The 16,205-nt window shown below is 46.9% G+C and overlaps 1 protein-coding gene across 6 annotated transcripts in view; it reads left to right on the top strand.

Moving 5' to 3' along the window:
• Window positions 1–16,205, top strand: part of SCML4 (Scm polycomb group protein like 4) — a 113,046-nt gene that overhangs the window by 90,350 nt on the left and 6,491 nt on the right. For 4 of the 6 annotated variants that reach the window (XM_029223632.1, XM_029223633.1, XM_029223631.1 and 1 more), the window contains 3 exons: window positions 979–1,266; window positions 10,290–10,435; window positions 12,956–15,590. In XM_029223632.1, the coding sequence (XP_029079465.1) occupies window positions 979–1,266; window positions 10,290–10,435; window positions 12,956–13,081 (560 nt within the window). In that variant the 3' untranslated portion in view covers window positions 13,082–15,590. Of the gene's footprint in view, window positions 1–978; window positions 1,272–10,289; window positions 10,436–12,955; window positions 15,591–16,205 lie in introns of those variants that run through there. The other 2 variants (XM_029223636.1, XM_029223637.1) reach the window with 2 other exon arrangements.

Genomic DNA, 16,205 nt, shown 5'->3' with positions numbered 1-16,205 from the left:
AATGGAATATTACTCAGCCATAAAAAGAAATGAAATTGAGTTATTTGTAGTGAGGTGGATGGACCTAGAGTCTGTCATACAGAGTGAAGTAAGTCAGAAAGAGAAAAACAAATACTGGATGCTAACACATATAAATGGAATCTAAAATAAAAAAAGGTTCTGATGAACCTAGGGGCAGGACAGGAATAAAGACACAGACGTAGATAATGGACATGAGGACAAGGGGAGGGGGAAGGGGACGAAGTGAGAGAGTAGCATTGACCTGTACGCACAACCAAATGTAAAATAGATAGCTTCGGGAAGCAGCTGCATCACACAGGGACATCAACTCAGTGCTTTGTGACCACCTAGAGGGGTGGGATAGGGAGGGTGGGAGGGAGACGCAAGAGGGAGGAGATATGGGGATATATGTATACATATAGCTGATTCACTTTGTTATAAAGCAGAAAGTAACACACCATTGTAAAGCAACTATACTCCAATAAAGATGTTAAAAAAAAAAAAAAAACCCAGGCCAAAGTTGTTACTCCTAACTCTGGGACACTGTAACTCTGGCTTGATCTCTCCCAGGAATCATGGGCCAGGTGCGGGAGGCAGTGGTGATGGGCAAGAAAAGAGGGAGCAGGGAGATTCTGACAAGCTGGCAGAAACTCCTGGAGGAGCAGAGCCATGGAGGGAGAAAGACCTTTGTTTGAATTTTATTTACAAGTCATCAATAACCAAGATAATCACATTTTCCTCAGAACATGGAGGGTCACATGTCCCAATCCCTACTAAAAGATGCTTCGTTGGTGAGGTGCCAATCTGCTGAGAGGTGAACTATTTGGGATTATGCCGTGGTATCCATTCCTTCTCATCTGCCATCCCCACAGATAGCGGCACCTGTGCTGCTGGGGAAAGGTTTTCCAAGACCCAGCACCAGGTGTCTTCATGAACTGCTCTCTGATCTCTGCTTCTCTGCTCTGCCTTCTTGCTTAGCAAAAACAGTCACCACTGAGGAGTGCCTGGTGAACCCTGCGAGCATGAGCCGCTACAGCGTGGACTCCTCCTCCGCCTTTAGCCACAGGGGCTCCCTGCCCACCTCCTCTTCGTTGTACTGCAAGAGGCAGAACTCTGGAGACGGCCACCTTGGGGGAGGCTCAGCCACCACAGTCGGTGGTCCCCATACCAGCCCCATGTCTTCTGGAGGCCCCTCAGCACCTGGGCTGAGGCCCCCTGGCTCCAGCCCCAAGAGTAACGGGACCTCTCTTGAAGGAAACAGATGTGGTAATGTAATGCGTGCACTGGCTTCCCCATGACCTAACCTCCTCTGCCCTCGCCCTGGGACCACCAAATGTAGGGAGACCGGGGGACCGTGGCGGTTTGAACACAGCAACACTGGGAAATTAGAAGTTTCCACAAATCCCTTCATGGATTTTTGTTGTTCTTGAGGGCAGCTGACTTCAACCTTTGACCATAAGCAAAGAAAATGGTATATTAGAGTAAGTTAGGCTGTAGGAATAAGTAGAATCCAAAATGTACAGTGGCTCAAATACAATAGAAGTTTTTTATCCAGGAGTCCAAAGTGGGTGTTCCTAGTTGGTGTGTGTATCCCAACTCAGGGATCCAGGATCTGTCCATTTCATGGCTCTCCTGTCCCCTATGGCCCCCATGCCCCACACATCTAGTGGTAGAAACGGAAGGAACAAACGAGGAAGATGAACATGTTTCCCTAGAGCCTGGAAGTGATGCCCATCGCTTCTACTCACGTTTCATTGGCAAGAGCTGGCCATTTTACCACACTTAACTCTGGAGGAATCTGAGAGGTGTAGACTAACTCTGTGCCCGGAAAAAGAAGAACCAGAAGTTGCTAAAGACTTTTCTCTTGCACAGTGGTTGACTCTTGCAGGGTACAAACACATAGGCAGACCAGAGTTAAGTAAAATTCCCACAATGCTGGTTATTTATTTATTTTTTTGTCCCGTAAGTCTTTTTGTTTTGGTTTGGTTTTCCATTTATTTATTTATTTAGGCTGCACCGGGTCTTAGTTGTGGCATGTGAACTCTTAGTTGTGGCATGCATGTGGGATCTAGTTCCCCAACCAGGGATCGAACCCAGGCCCCCTGTGTTGGGAGCCCAGAGTCTTACCCACTGGACCACTAGGAAAGGCCCCCCACAATACTGGTTATGATGCTACTTCTGTCTCACCCATTAAAGTTAGCTTATTGGAATGCAGTGTAGGAAGGTACTGTCATTCTAGGGGTAGCTTGATGTCCATTTTGATTTATGTTATTAAAAAAAATCATTTTCAATTCAGTATTTGAGTATGAATAGAGCATAGTGGATAATCACATGGACTATGGAGCCCGATGGCCTGGGCTGGAATCCTGGATCTGCCATTTTCTGACTGTGTGACCTTTTGCAAGTCTGAACTTCTTTGTGCCTCAGTTTCCTCACCTGTGAAATTGGAATCATAATAATAGCACCTACTTCATAGGTTTGTTGGGAGGATTAAATAAATTCATATGTGTATTTAGTACAAGGCCTAAGAGTTAGTAAGAGCTCGATAAACATCAGCAATGACAGATCACGTGAACACACCCCCCAACAGATCACAGCCCATCAACTCTACACCTGAGAACTCTAAAGAAAGGAGGCCAGAGGCCCGGGAGTCAGGGAGTCTTCATCTTGCCCCTCTGGTGCCTCCTGCGGGCTGGCTGTCTTCTCTGGCATTTCTGTTCTGAGCCTTGGCTCGTCCACTGGTAGCCCTGAGAGCCACAGTGGTGAGCTATTGCGTATGATCCCAGATCCTCCGCACACTCCCCTCAAAGAGCCTCACCATCACAGATGAGCCTCTGTGGGCCGAGGAGGGGAGGCAGTTTTGAGGGGCAAGGCACTGTTCCCTCAGCCATGGGGGCTCTTGCCAAACATGGATGGCCCTGCTCCCCAACATTGTCATGCAGGGCCGTCGGCCAGGCAGGTTTGAGTGGGCAGAGCCCATTTTCCAAAGGGGAGAGACGTTGTTGCATCTGATTTCTAAGAACAAGAGAAGGGAACAAAATCTGGCACAAACCCGCATCATAAAGTAAATGAGGGGAACAGTTATTTCCTAGGTTTATCCCCAGAGTTAGTGTAATATCAGACATATAGTAGGCATTCAGGAAACATTCTTTCTCTCTACCCCATTCCACTCCCCCCATGGAGCCCAGTGCCCTCACATTGCCTCTGCTTGTCAAAGCCCTCATTCTGGGGTCCCTCTGCCCATCACACATCTCCTTCTCTCAGCCTCTTCTCCTCAGTGCAATTCCCAGCTGCTCGAGGTGGTGATCACAGGACACCAGGCTGATTGAATGGACTCATAAACCTAAGAGTATTGCCATCCTTTAAAAAGGAGATATTTACTCTCCTATTTAAGTTGGTGAAATCTTAGACCCTATGTCTTAAGCGTAGGATTTCAAGCAGTAAGGGGAAGGCACGATTTGAATGGAGAGAACTTCTACCACTCCATCACTGAAGAGTTGTCTGCCCCATCCCAGCCCATCTGGTGGCCCAGATGAGGGGAATCCAGGACCCTTCAAAGGGGTCTCAGGTATTTAGCTCCCTCCCCCTTTCTCTTTCTGCCTCCTCCAACAGAGTCCTGGGACGAACTCCCATCCCAACTCCAACAGCCCCCCTGTCCTTCCTTTTCATCTCTGCTTCAGCCCTTTGTTCTCCTGGAATTAGGTCCTCATCTACTGTCTGAGTAATCTAGCCAAAGGGAAGCCCAGACCCTTGCTCAGAACAAGCTCTGAGAGAGCCCTCTCTGTCAGAGCCCTAGATGCACCCCAGGAGAGCCCCACTAGCTCAGGACTTCTGCCTCTCAGGATCTTGGGTGGGACCAGAGAAATGGAGCCCACCAGCGCCTGCTGCCTTCCGCTCCAAGCAAGCCACTGACCGTGGCCAGGAAGATGTAAGCGGAAGTGGAAAAAAGATTGGGTCGGCAACTGGCAGTTTCAGTCACTGCTGATTAGAAATGTTCCTTCCCTCCTGTTTCCTCCTGTGGCACTTTGTCTCCTCATCTCTAGTACTTCCTCTCTCTTGTCCCATAGTAGGAGCCAGACTCTCAGCTTCATGAGGTCTCTCACTCATATTTGAATCCTCTGCAGCCCCAGGTAAGGGGCCTGTTTGAGGCATATCCTAAATAGCTATTTATTGAGCACCTACTGTGGGCCAGACACTTTCCACACAATATTTCTGACTTATTATAAGTTATATCTTATAATTTATGATTATAGCAAGTATATATTATTATTGTAGGTATTATTATATTCAGTTTACATATACAGCAATTGAAGATCAAGTCAGTCAAGTGTTTAGTCAGGATTTGACTTCAACTGACTCCAAAGGTGGCTTTCAAAATTAACCCAGGGATTTTCAAACCATGCAAAATGGGCTTCAAGGGGTCCCTCAGAGGTTCTAGGGCATAGGAGAGAGGGGATGGGAGCAGATGGTACTCCAACGCTGCCCTCTTTAACCAGGACCTCTTCACATTTGAAGAGTGGGGTTCTACATTTGTGTAGTGTGAACAAAGTTTGCACAGCTAAACGCATTTGGAAACCATGGAGATAAACCATGCTGAATTGAGTGGCAGTATATTAAAGTAGGAGAGAAAACCCCTGGCCTCCTTACCCATTTGTCACCTAGCTGCCAGTCCAGGCGCCGGCTGCAGGCCCTCTGGAGGGCTGTTAAGTTTTCCCTCCACCCAAAGAAGTGCTCAGTATTGCTCTGAAATTGCATCCCAAGTGAAAGCAGTTGGTATTAAGAAACCATATCTCTTTAAGGGGGTTTGACCTAAGTCATAAACCTGGAAGGGCCATAGAAATGGATTCTCCCCCATGGTGCTAATCAGAATGGTTTAAAACCGCAGAAGCCAGAAAGTGGCATGAGGCTGCACAGGGCAGTAGGTATCGATGACGTGACAAACTTCTCAGTCCTCTCTCTCATGTGAATACCTACCCTGGCCTCCTGTTGTCTTTTTTTTTTTTTTTTTTTTTAATGTGCAACCCTTTTATTTAAAAAATTATGAAATATTATTAAAGGACATAAAAATGAATAAATCAATAGTTAAATTATACCCATCAATTGACCCAATATCATGATGGTGCTAATGCTACCCAAATTACTGTATATATGCCATTAAATATGTTCCATGTCCTATGACCCAATAATACTTCTAGGAACATAACCTATAAAAACTTCCTCAGAGACATGTGCAAGGAAATTTTTTGCAGCACTGTTTGTAATTCCTCCTGCTGTCTTGATACATCATGCCCATCGCCTCTGTCAGTGGACTCTGAAGGGATGTATTCAAAGGACACGTTTCCCTGTTTTTTGCTGATACTCAGGTGAAAATCTGAGAGCTCTCCTCTGTCTCTCACCCAAGATATAATCACTAAGAACTATAAAGAGGTTTTAGGGCTTCCCTGGTGGCGCAGTGGTTGAGAGTCTGCCTGCCGATGCAGGGGATGTGGGTTCGTGCCCCGGTCCGGGAAGATCCCACATGCCGCGGAGCGGCTGGGCCCATGAGCCATGGCCGCTGAGCCTGCGCGTCCAGAGCCTGTGCTCCGCAGTGGGAGAGGCCACAACAGTGAGAGGCCTGCATACCGCAAAAAAAAATAATAAAAATTAAAAAAAAAGAGGTTTTAGATAACAAAAACTTCCTGACATTTGCATTAACAGGAGATGCTGTAGCATTCCCAACCACAAGTATGTCCAAGCTTCAGAATTGAAGTGACTCTGACATTGTTATTACCACTTATATGCTTTCCATGGGTTGGAGTTTGATTCCATAGGGTATGGTCTTGCGTGACGGATAGAGAACAATTCAGCAAGAGAAAGAAGAATGGGGACAGCGCTCGATGTGGGGGGCGGGGAATGAGTGAAGGTGCGGCACGGCTTATTCATTCCAAGGAAAGAGAAGAGTTTGTGCAGGGACGCCAAGGGAAATCATGCTGGGAAATTTGGGGTTCAAGTCAAGCAGACTTGGCTTTCTTTACTCTGTGGAAACCAGACATGGCTGAACAGGGAAGTGAGCTGATGACCACAGAATTTAGGAAGACAAATCTATTGGCCATTATGGAATGATACATAATAATAAGAATAGCAACTATCTTTTGATTAATTCTTACAATTTAATGCTTCACATTATCCTATTTAATCCTCACAACATGGTAGGTGTTTGACAGGTAAGGCAACTAAGACTCAAAGAGATGTTGGTCAGTCCTGGCCAGAAGATACTTATGGAGCACAATATGCCAGGGCCTCTTCTGAGGTCCAAGGATGGAGCTGTGAGCAAGACAGATGTGGGCCCTGCTCGCTGACAGCGTCCAATTCCAGAGAGGCAAACGTTAACAAATGTTCACAAATGATTCTGAGGGGCCCCTTTTGGAGACTGATGGGCTTCCTTCCAAGATGCTTCTTGTCAGGCTCCAGCCCAAAGCCATATAGTCACTTGACTCCTACAATAATTTTGAGAAACAAGATGAAGAAACGGAGGCTCATAGAGAATAAAATGATCAGGTCCAGGAAGGGGCTCAAAACCTGGCCATTGGCTCTGCATTCACTGTGCTTTGCACACAGACACAGTGATGAGGCTTCAGATGTGTGAGAAAGGAGCCCCTCGTGTTGCCCGGGACAGCCTGTGGTGTGAAGGGACCTTGGAGATCCTTCCTAACTCCTTATTTCACACCAAAGAAGCACAGAGACGCTTGCACAGAGGGTGGGTGGTAAGATCTTCTAACTCCCAGCTCATTGTTCCTTCCATTCTTCCACATGACTCTATTGTTAGCTAAAAAGTTTCCTCTGAATTATGAATGAACAAAAGGAAATTATGCATGTGCTTGTAGGTCTGTGTGAGACAGAGAGCGACTCACAGGCAGCAGCACGAGTACCGGGGCTGTGAAGATATCCGGGGTTGCTTTAGACAGATTCACAGTCAGTCTATTCCTGGTGGATGTGAGTTCAGCGTTAGAAACAGCCACCACCATCCTTCATTCTACATCCATTCACAGCTGGGTTTTACTATACACACGTCTCCCGCATCGCCCAGGGAACAGACCCGACCACGTATGAAGTTCTTGGCGCTGGAGAATGCCACCTCCCATAAAGGCGGTTGGCAAGCGCTTTGCGTGCTCTGTTCCTTTAGGAGCAAGATATTTTCACCTCTATCATGTCTGGCTGCTGTCCAGTCACATCTGCCTGGCCTGGCTGTGTCAGGCCAGACCCATCTGTCTTCCTGACATCTTCGCAGCAGCTGGAGGGGCTAGTGTGCTTATTATCTTTGTGTGAGCACAGGCCATTGCAAAGGCTCTTCCAACCTGCTAGAAAGTTCCCTCTCTTCCTCCTAGAGCTAATTCATGTGCTTTGGATCCTGTGCAGGTCCCGAGTTGTGACAGCTTCCTGCTGCTGTCTTGTATGACTGTGAAGCACCTCAGAGAGCAAAACTGACAATGCCCACAGCTAGTACCAGGTGCCAGGAGCGGAGCCACTTCCCCTCCACATTCATCACCTGGAGAGCCTCCCCATAAAGACAAGCCAGACCACCTTGCTCAACTCCATGGCTGTGGCTCATGGGAAAGTATTTCCCTGGCCTTTTGCTCAAAGGACCTTAGGCTCCCATGGATGATGTTGTGAGTCGGTCTGGTGGTTTTCCTTCCTGTCAAACACAGGAAATTAGATTTGACCTCTGCTCTGATCACTCTAAAATCATTCTTGGCACTGAAGACTTCCCGTCTTTGTAATCAGAGCATCTATTATCACCCTGATTATCGCCGACGCTCCGATGGGGCAGGCTCCAAAGGCAAATGCGATTTCCGTGGTTCCTCTTCCCCATGTTGAGTGCAGATGTCTTTAAATGCAGTGAAATCATCTCTAATAAGCATGTGTCGGCATTCAGATGGCCCTAGGGTGTATTAACAGTTTCCCGCCAAAATGCACCGCCCCAGCCCTTGCCAAATCACCTTAGGGGACCCTTCCAGGTCCAACAAGGAAAAGGCAGGGAAAATCTCAAAGTAAATCCAGTTCTCAACCAAACTATTATGTATTTAGGACAGACTTCAAATGTGATGCTGTACTTTTCTCAGCACTACTGGAGAACCGTGCACTTCTCAAGTACATTGAAAAGAGGAGGAAAAAAGGAGACAGCAGAAAACCACTGCACCCTGAGATTAAAGAAGGGAAATGGAAGTGAAGGCTTCCCAACTTCTAACTTAGATTTATTCTGTAGGGAAGCTGCTTCATTGTTCAGAGCCTGAAAATAGGATTAAGGATTACTCACACAAAGCTTTTGTGTAAGTTACTTATACTGTTTCTGCGAACTATATTGATTCATTTTATATTCATTGAACCCATATTACAAATATATTTGCATGGAGCTGTGGAGAGTCAATGATTGTAAACTCTGTAATGAGAGGATCCCATTTTTCACCAAACACTTTGCCCAGGACCTGGTACACAAGAGACACTCAGTAGATGTCCGTGGACGAACAGGGGGAAGATGCAAAAGATCATCCTCGAGAAATTAAAACTAACTGGAGGTTACAGGCAAGCACATGCATAATGGTAATACAAGGCAGATGTGGAAAGCATCTTTAAGAAAAGCGCAAACAAAGATTTGGGAGTTAAAGGTAGAGGAAGATGACATCCAGATGGCAGGACACGGAAATGCTGTCTGTGAAGGGGTCTACCTGGGCTTTGATGGCTGGTAGAGCTTCTTTGGAAAGGAGGGAAGGTAAACACCTTCTAGAGAGAAGCAAAAGCACTAGCTAAGGTGGAGACTGGAAGCTGGAGGAACTTTCGGTCAGAACCAGTATGCCCAGATGGGAGTGTGCAGAAGGGCAGGGAGGCGGGCAGGGAGGTGGGCAGGGAGGCAGGCAGGGTGCCTCCTTCCCTCTGTGGACCACCTGATGCAGGTCAGCCATAAGGCCAGCCCCCAATCCCACTTGCATCCTCACAGCTGCCCTTCCAGGTGGAGAGCATTGCCATTTTACAGCTAGCGACGGGCAGCTCCAGAATTTGTCCCTAGGTTTCTCTGGCACCAAAGCTCTTCCTCTCTATCCAGGCAGGAAAGATGTTATTGAGACCAAAGAGAGCCCTTGATCTTGTGCTAGAGTACGGACTTGGTGCATGGGCGAGGGGCATCCACAAGGGGCACTAGGGAGAGTGTGAAGACGTGACAGTTTTTGCTCTAGAAGGAATAAAGCGTGAGATGAGGACATCTGCTAGAAAACCTTTGTAGAGGGTCAGGTAAGAAGTTCCCGGATTGGGGCAGCAGGGATGGAAGAGAGGAGACCAGTGTGAGAGGCATCCTTCTAATAGCTTCAGAATAATTAAATGCGGGGAGCAAATAAGGGACAGGAGGTAGAGATATCACTGAGGTTTCAGAAACATGAGAGATAGGAGGGGATGCTGGTTCTAGGGAAAGAGGATGAATTCGTTTGGGACATATAAAACAAGTCACCCCCTAAATATTGCCTAAATATTGATTCACTACTCTCTCCTCCTTCATGTGTCCTGCACCTTTTAATCTGCCATGTGGGAAAAGCATTTATGCAGCAATGCAACTCATGCCACAATCACTGACCAGGGACCAGCTGTGGACCAGGCACAGGCTTAGGCTCCTGTTGTCAAGGAATCCCTCGTCTAGTGGGAGGTTGGAGTGCGTGCTCTGACAGACCTGAGGGTTGGCGAGGTGCTCAGTGTAGGCGGTGAGTCTTCTTTCTGCACATGCAGAGCAGGGCATGGACCTCTCACAGACAGGGCTTCTGAGATTGTGGCACCAGAGACCCAGGACAAGCACAAAATGCCCCTCCATTCTGCTGTGTCCTTCTTGTCTCAGGGCGACACCAGTGGAGGCGGAAAGGACCTGAAGTCGTTTTGGCATCACAGCACTACAGAGGTCTATTTGGAGCTTCATGGAACCTGGTTACAGCAGGCCCAGGGCCCACTGAGACAGGACTGATCAGGAGGGGTCTTTAAAACTCTAACATGGGTCAGCATTTCAACCTGCTGGAGGAGATCTGTTTTCCAATGCTCTATTCCCTGGGAGAGCAGAGAACCTCTGTGTAGAGGGGGAGGCTGCTGCCCTTAGGAGTGGCCTCCGGTGCTCCAGGCTCCTGCCAAGAGCAGGCACTTCTGGCCTTTCTCTGTCGCAGGAGGTCACTCGGGCCGCCGCCTTGGACTCGAGGGCCAGGTGGGGACAGGAGGCACCAGGTAGGTGCCAAGGCCCGAGGCCTGCTGTCTCATGGCCTCCCTCTCTGTGCTCTACCTTCCAGCCTCAAGCCCTTCTCCGGACAGGCAGGACACCCGGCGGCCAAGGAGCAGGAACCCCTCTACCTGGTCCGTGGAGGATGTGGTCTGGTTCGTGAAAGACGCAGACCCGCAGGCTCTGGGGCCCCATGTGGAGCTCTTCCGGAAGCATGTACGCACAGTGGTGGGCCTGGGGACGGTCAGGGGGCTGCGGGGGGCTCTGCACTATGCCCGGGCGCACCACTCAAGGGAGGCCAGACGGAACCACAGGGTTCTCAGAGCGGAACAACCACCTAGTTTTGTTTGTCCCATCCGTTCCCTCACTTTGGCCTTTATCAGGAGTGCCTGTTTTCCTGCCCATCCATCCGTCTGTCTGTGCGTCCGTCTGTGCATAAACAAACATTTATAGCACACCTACAATATGCCAACAGACAGTGCCTATTCCTAAGCTGTTTTGAGGATTAAATGAGAAAATGCACATAAAGTGTTCAGCACAGTGCCTGGCTCGTAGATGACCTTTGGTTAGCAGGCCATCTACATATTCGCATAATTATTTAGGAGATTCTAAAATATATAAGGATGGTAATTTTTTTTAAAAAGGTAAGAATTAGTACTTTACCTGCCAAGCTTCCTATGTCAGTTATCGACTGTTGCTATAACCTGTCACCACAAACGTAGTAGCTTAAAACCACACAAGTTTATTATCTTACAGTTCAGTGGGTCAGGAGTCTGACAGGGGTCTCACCGGGCTAAGACCAAGGTGTCGGTGGGGCTGACATTCTTTCTGGATGCTCTAGGGAGAACTCATTTCCTTCCCTTTTCAGCACTGAGATCCGCCCTCATTCTTGGCTCCTACCTCGCTGTCCCCATCCTCAGAGCCGACAACATCAAGCTGAGTCCTTCCCAGGCTGCCAACTCTTTGGTTTTTTCTTCTGATTTCTTCTTCCACTTTGAAGGGCCCTGTGATTGCACTGTCTCCTCCCTCCCCAATAATTCAGGATACGCTTCCTATTTTAAAGGCAGCTGACTAAGAGCCTTAATTCCATCTGCAGCCTTAATTCCCCTTTGCCAGGTAACCTAACATAGTCACAGGTTTCAGGGATTAGGACGTAGCAAGGACCGCAGAGGGGTTATGTTTAGACAGATCTGGGTGGGAGGACTCTGGCTTCCTTCCAGCATGACAGGAGGCAGTGGAAGTCTAGGAAGTGGGGGAAAGAGAGAACATTCGGCAGTGAGGCCCCTGGGAGGGCCCGCAGATGAGCTCTGAGTGACGCAGGGTAGGTGCTCCTTCAGTGCTGGCTGAGTGGCTGGCTGGATAGAGGAATGAGAGGGGCTGCTCTATGAGTCCTGTACTGTGCCTCTTCTCCCCACCTGAGCACCCAAAATCTCTACCCTTTGTCTCTAGTAATCTGAAAATAGCTCTATAGGTGAAGGAGGAAACCCAGCCTTACTAAGGAGTGATGCAGTGTGGTAGTACAGGGGGAATGATCGGCTACAGCAGTGAAAAATGTGGTACCTGTTGGTATGCTCTCGGGGTTCTTGTACATGTAGCATAGATGACCTTTACAGTGTCCCTCCCACCTTCCCACCTGCATTAGGTGTTCTTTTTTTAAATTTTTATTTATTTATTTTTTGAACTTATTTATTTTATGTATGTATTGTTTTGGCTGCACTGGGTCTTCATTGCAGTTCAACATGCAGTCTGGAGGGTTACCATTTTCAGAGACAAATGGGAGCAATATCAGGACCTCAGAGGATTGGCATTCCCTTAGTAATTATTTGTGCTAAACCCTCAGATGAAGCAGGTGCATTATTTAGTTGTATGCCACCTAGTATTATTGACAGGGCCAAAAAAACACCCGAAATCCCTTATAGAGTGTTGTTAGCAATTTGGTAATCAGCGAAAGGCAGGTGAGTGTCCCACGGAAAGAAACCAGAGATTAGGATGATGGATGGAAGTCAGGGCCTTATACCAGCACCTGGAATGGAAAGGTAACTACTAGTTTCAGGGTCTAAGGGGATGATACTTTGCCTTAGTCAGTCCAGGCTGCTGTAACAAAGTACCACGGACTGGCTGGCTTAGGAACAACAGCGATTTATTTCTCAGTTCTGGATGCTGGAAGTCCAAGATCAGGTTGCCATCAAGGTCTGCTTTTGGTGAGACCCTTCTTCCAGGTTTCGGACTGCCATCTTCCCATTGCATGAGGACACTAATCCCGTTCACGAGGGCTCCACCCTCATGACCTAATTACTTCCCAAAGTCTCACCTCCAAATACCACCACTTGGAGGTTAGGATTTCAGCATATGAATTTGGGGAGAGGGTAGGGGGGGCACATTCAGTCCATTGAACACTTCTTGCTTGTTTAGCCCTAGATTGGATGAAGAGATAAATGTATGTGGGATATTGGGAGTATGGCTGGGACTATGTTAGATTCCTTCAATCAGGAGAGAGCAGGAATATGAAAGATCCAGTGTATCATATGACCCCAGGGAGAATATGGGAAGAGGAGCACATAGTATTTGTAGGCTTTCGTTTATTTTCTTAAGGTCTTGCCTTGGGACTAAAAGAATATGCATCTAAGTAAATCCGTATTCCCTTACTTTACTCCCTGACCATACTCTAACTGTGGCCACTATTTGATTACTTTGACCACTTTCTGGGTTTTCTTTTTTCTGATTCTGTTCCACCAGGAGATTGATGGCAATGCCCTCCTGTTGCTGAAGAGTGACATGATCATGAAATACTTGGGCCTAAAGCTGGGACCTGCACTGAAACTCTGCTACCATATCGATAAACTGAAGCAAGCCAAGTTCTGAAGGTGTTTAAAAGATAGAAGCAAAATCCAGACAACAGATCTCCAGATCATCTTCTGCCTTACCAACATTTGCCACCATCTCAAAGATTCTCTCCTGAAAAAGAACAGCCACAAAGACTTGGTCTTTTTATAAAACTTGTGCATCTTGACCTTTTAGAAAATTCAACATGGTCCTTTTGAAAGGTTCTTCTGTGTTAATGATTTGCCAAAAAATTACAAAGAAGCCTGTTATTTTTAACATTTCTGGTAGGTTGGTTGCTCTTAGGGTGGGTACTGCTTTTATAATGAGAGTGTGGGGAACTGAATGCTATCACCCAAGGAAGACGCTGGAGACGTCCAAGGATGTGAGAAGAACCTTTGTCCCTGCAGGCTCTGCGGGGACGCCCACCGCAGCACTACCTGTCTTTAGCTCTGACTTGGGGACCCTATCATTGTGAGCCTTGCTTAATTCAGCTCTGGAAGCTGTCTTCTGAGGATAAATGCCTCACCTTGCACTATCTGGAAAACTTGAATTCTTTTGCTCTCTGAAAGAGAAGGAAAAAAAATCTTTTCTATTCCTAGTTATCTGAAGTACTGTGTTGCCCCACTAGAGGGCAGACTGCTAATGTATTTTCCGGACCCTCACTTCAGCAGCCCGATACTCAATACCCAGTGGATGGATTAGGGTTTCTGTGAACAAGACCTAGCCTACACAGACACAGGGAATTTATTCCACAGTCAGCACCACAGATTGCAACTTGGGAAGAAACCGTCTTCTAGAAGGTTCTAGTTCATATCCAATCATTACTGACTGACTGAGGTGCACCAGCAGCAAAGTCAAGAATTTGGAAGCACGTTCTTCCCAGATGGGGCTTTGGAGTTCCTTCCCTTCCAGAGTCATTACTGAGGTGTCGATGTATTGGCATGCCAGAGAGCTTAGTGACATTTAGCCATGGTGTTTCTTTAAAAAAGAAGAAAGATGTCTCTACTAAGCTTTGAAATGGGAGAGTGTTGATTTCTAGTTACATCGTGGGATTATATAGTTGTATGTGTGGCTAATTTTAATAATAATAGCACGTACACAGACATGCTATTATTGGGTTTAATTCAATTTACAAATAGGTTTTCCTTTCTCACTGTGGAGTAACAGAAAAAAATTGATTTCTACCCTTTTGCAGCTGTGTCCAGGGACGGACAATGAATCCACAATTTACTAGGCAGAAGGGCAGCCTTGTCTCCATTCTTCTTTTGATCCTTTTCCTTTCTGTCTCTCCCTGTCTCTTTTTTCCTTCCTCTCTCACTGAATAGGAAACATATCTTCAAAATGAATTTGCCTTTGCCGTGGGCATGTCCTCTTCCTTAAAAAACGTCCGTAGTGTTGTAAGGGAGGAGATGAATACTAGACTTTGTGATCTCTGGGAGGGGGAAGATCAAGGGCCACTCAGGGCCTCCCTTGGCCCAAATGCAAATCAGAAAAGGCACACCGTCCTCGGGATGCAGCCTGGACGGGCGTCTTGGCCGGTGAGTGGAGCAGGGTGGGATTGCAGCCTTCTCACCCCTCCACCAGGTGACCTTGTGCAGGACAAGACCTGTACAAACTTGAGGGCAGCCCTGGGTAGATCGGTATATTGATCCTCTATAAATCAGAACTTGGACAAGGATCATAGGAAACATTCCAAGCCATGCTCTTAGACCCACTTGATGAGTGGTATTTGAGAAAGCACATCAGAGCAAAATCCTTTTTAGACACGCAAATGGTGACGGACTTAAAGCGTGACAGAAAAGGGATAGAGCAGAGTGTCCTAAAACTGCCCATGGAACTGAGCTTGAGTTATCAGGAGAGCTGAATGTCTGTTGGTCCCGGCACCTGACCGAACTACCCTGAATCAGGCCTTGGGACAGTGTCTTCAAGATTTTGAAACAGTAAATGGACTCAAAGTTTGTAAATCGTGAAGTGCTCACTGCTGATCTGGAGGGTTCGTGCCCCGGTCCGGGAGGATCCCACATGCCGCGGAGCGCCTGGGCCCGTGAGGCGTGGCCGCTGAGCCTGCGCATCCGGAGCCTGTGCTCCGCAACGGGAGAGGCCACAACAGTGAGAGGCCCGCGTACCGCAAAAAAAAAAAAAAAATACCATGGGTAGTGTATATATTCAGAACGGCCAGCGTGAAAATAGTGAGATCCAGAAAATCCCATGACAGCCTATGTTCCTCACTCGACCATTTTTGCTCAATCCTCTGAAACTTGTGGTGCCTCTTGCATCAGTATACCTCATACATTTTCAAAACTTTCCACCATTCTTGGTAGTGCCTCCCTCGGTACAGACACGTCAACGTTGGTGCTGCCAAATCAAAAGCATCTGCAAACAATGTCAAGAAGATACTCGGAGGCGTTTTCAGGGGAGAGAGATTTTCCCATCTCAAGTCTAGGAGAAAACTGGGTCCACATTCATGTGGAACTGCTCTCACAGAGATGCTATCTCATTTTGCATTAAACTTTAAGCAGGACAGATTGCTGAAACCATGATATTTAAGGTTTGACTTTTTAAAAATCTCATTACTCTTGAAATGAATGCTGCCACATCAGAGAATAACCTAAGGAGGAAATTCTTCCTTTCCTGTTTTTGCACTGAAATGCAGCTAGCCAACCAAATTATTGTTGCAATACTGCAATTAAATTAATTTTCACCCCTTTCAAAAATCTTGTCAAACCAGGCAGTTAAATAGCTTAGCAAATGTAAAACATACCAGACCATCTCCTCTAAACGGACCTTAGGCAGAGTCATGCCACGTATGTCATTCTCATCTGAATGGGAGCTTATTTGGGGGCCCTTGAACTTGTACAGATGTGTTACTTGTTATTCCACGGCAGTAGATTTGCTCCAGGTTGTGGTAAACAATGATATAGTTTTGCATAATTTCAAATTAGTGTGTGTGTATGTGTGTTCATGTTCCAAACATTTCCAATTACACTTGTCTGTTAAACACTTAAAAAAAAAAAATCTAGAGACAAGTTCTATTGCCTAAGGCATTTAAAATATTTTATGAGGCACATTATTCCCTTTGTGAAGACTTCAGGTAAAAGAAGTGCATTTCGTCTCTCTGTGTGTGTGTGTGTGTGTGTGTGTGTGTGTGTGTGTGTGTGTGTGT

Source organism: Monodon monoceros, unplaced genomic scaffold (genome assembly GCF_005190385.1).
Source record: "Monodon monoceros isolate NGI ecotype Baffin Bay Population unplaced genomic scaffold, NGI_Narwhal_1 Super_Scaffold_15, whole genome shotgun sequence".
NCBI classification, from domain to species: domain Eukaryota; kingdom Metazoa; phylum Chordata; class Mammalia; order Artiodactyla; family Monodontidae; genus Monodon; species Monodon monoceros.
The sequence above is the reverse complement of the archived record's forward strand: the minus strand, read 5'-3'. Positions and strand labels throughout refer to the sequence as shown.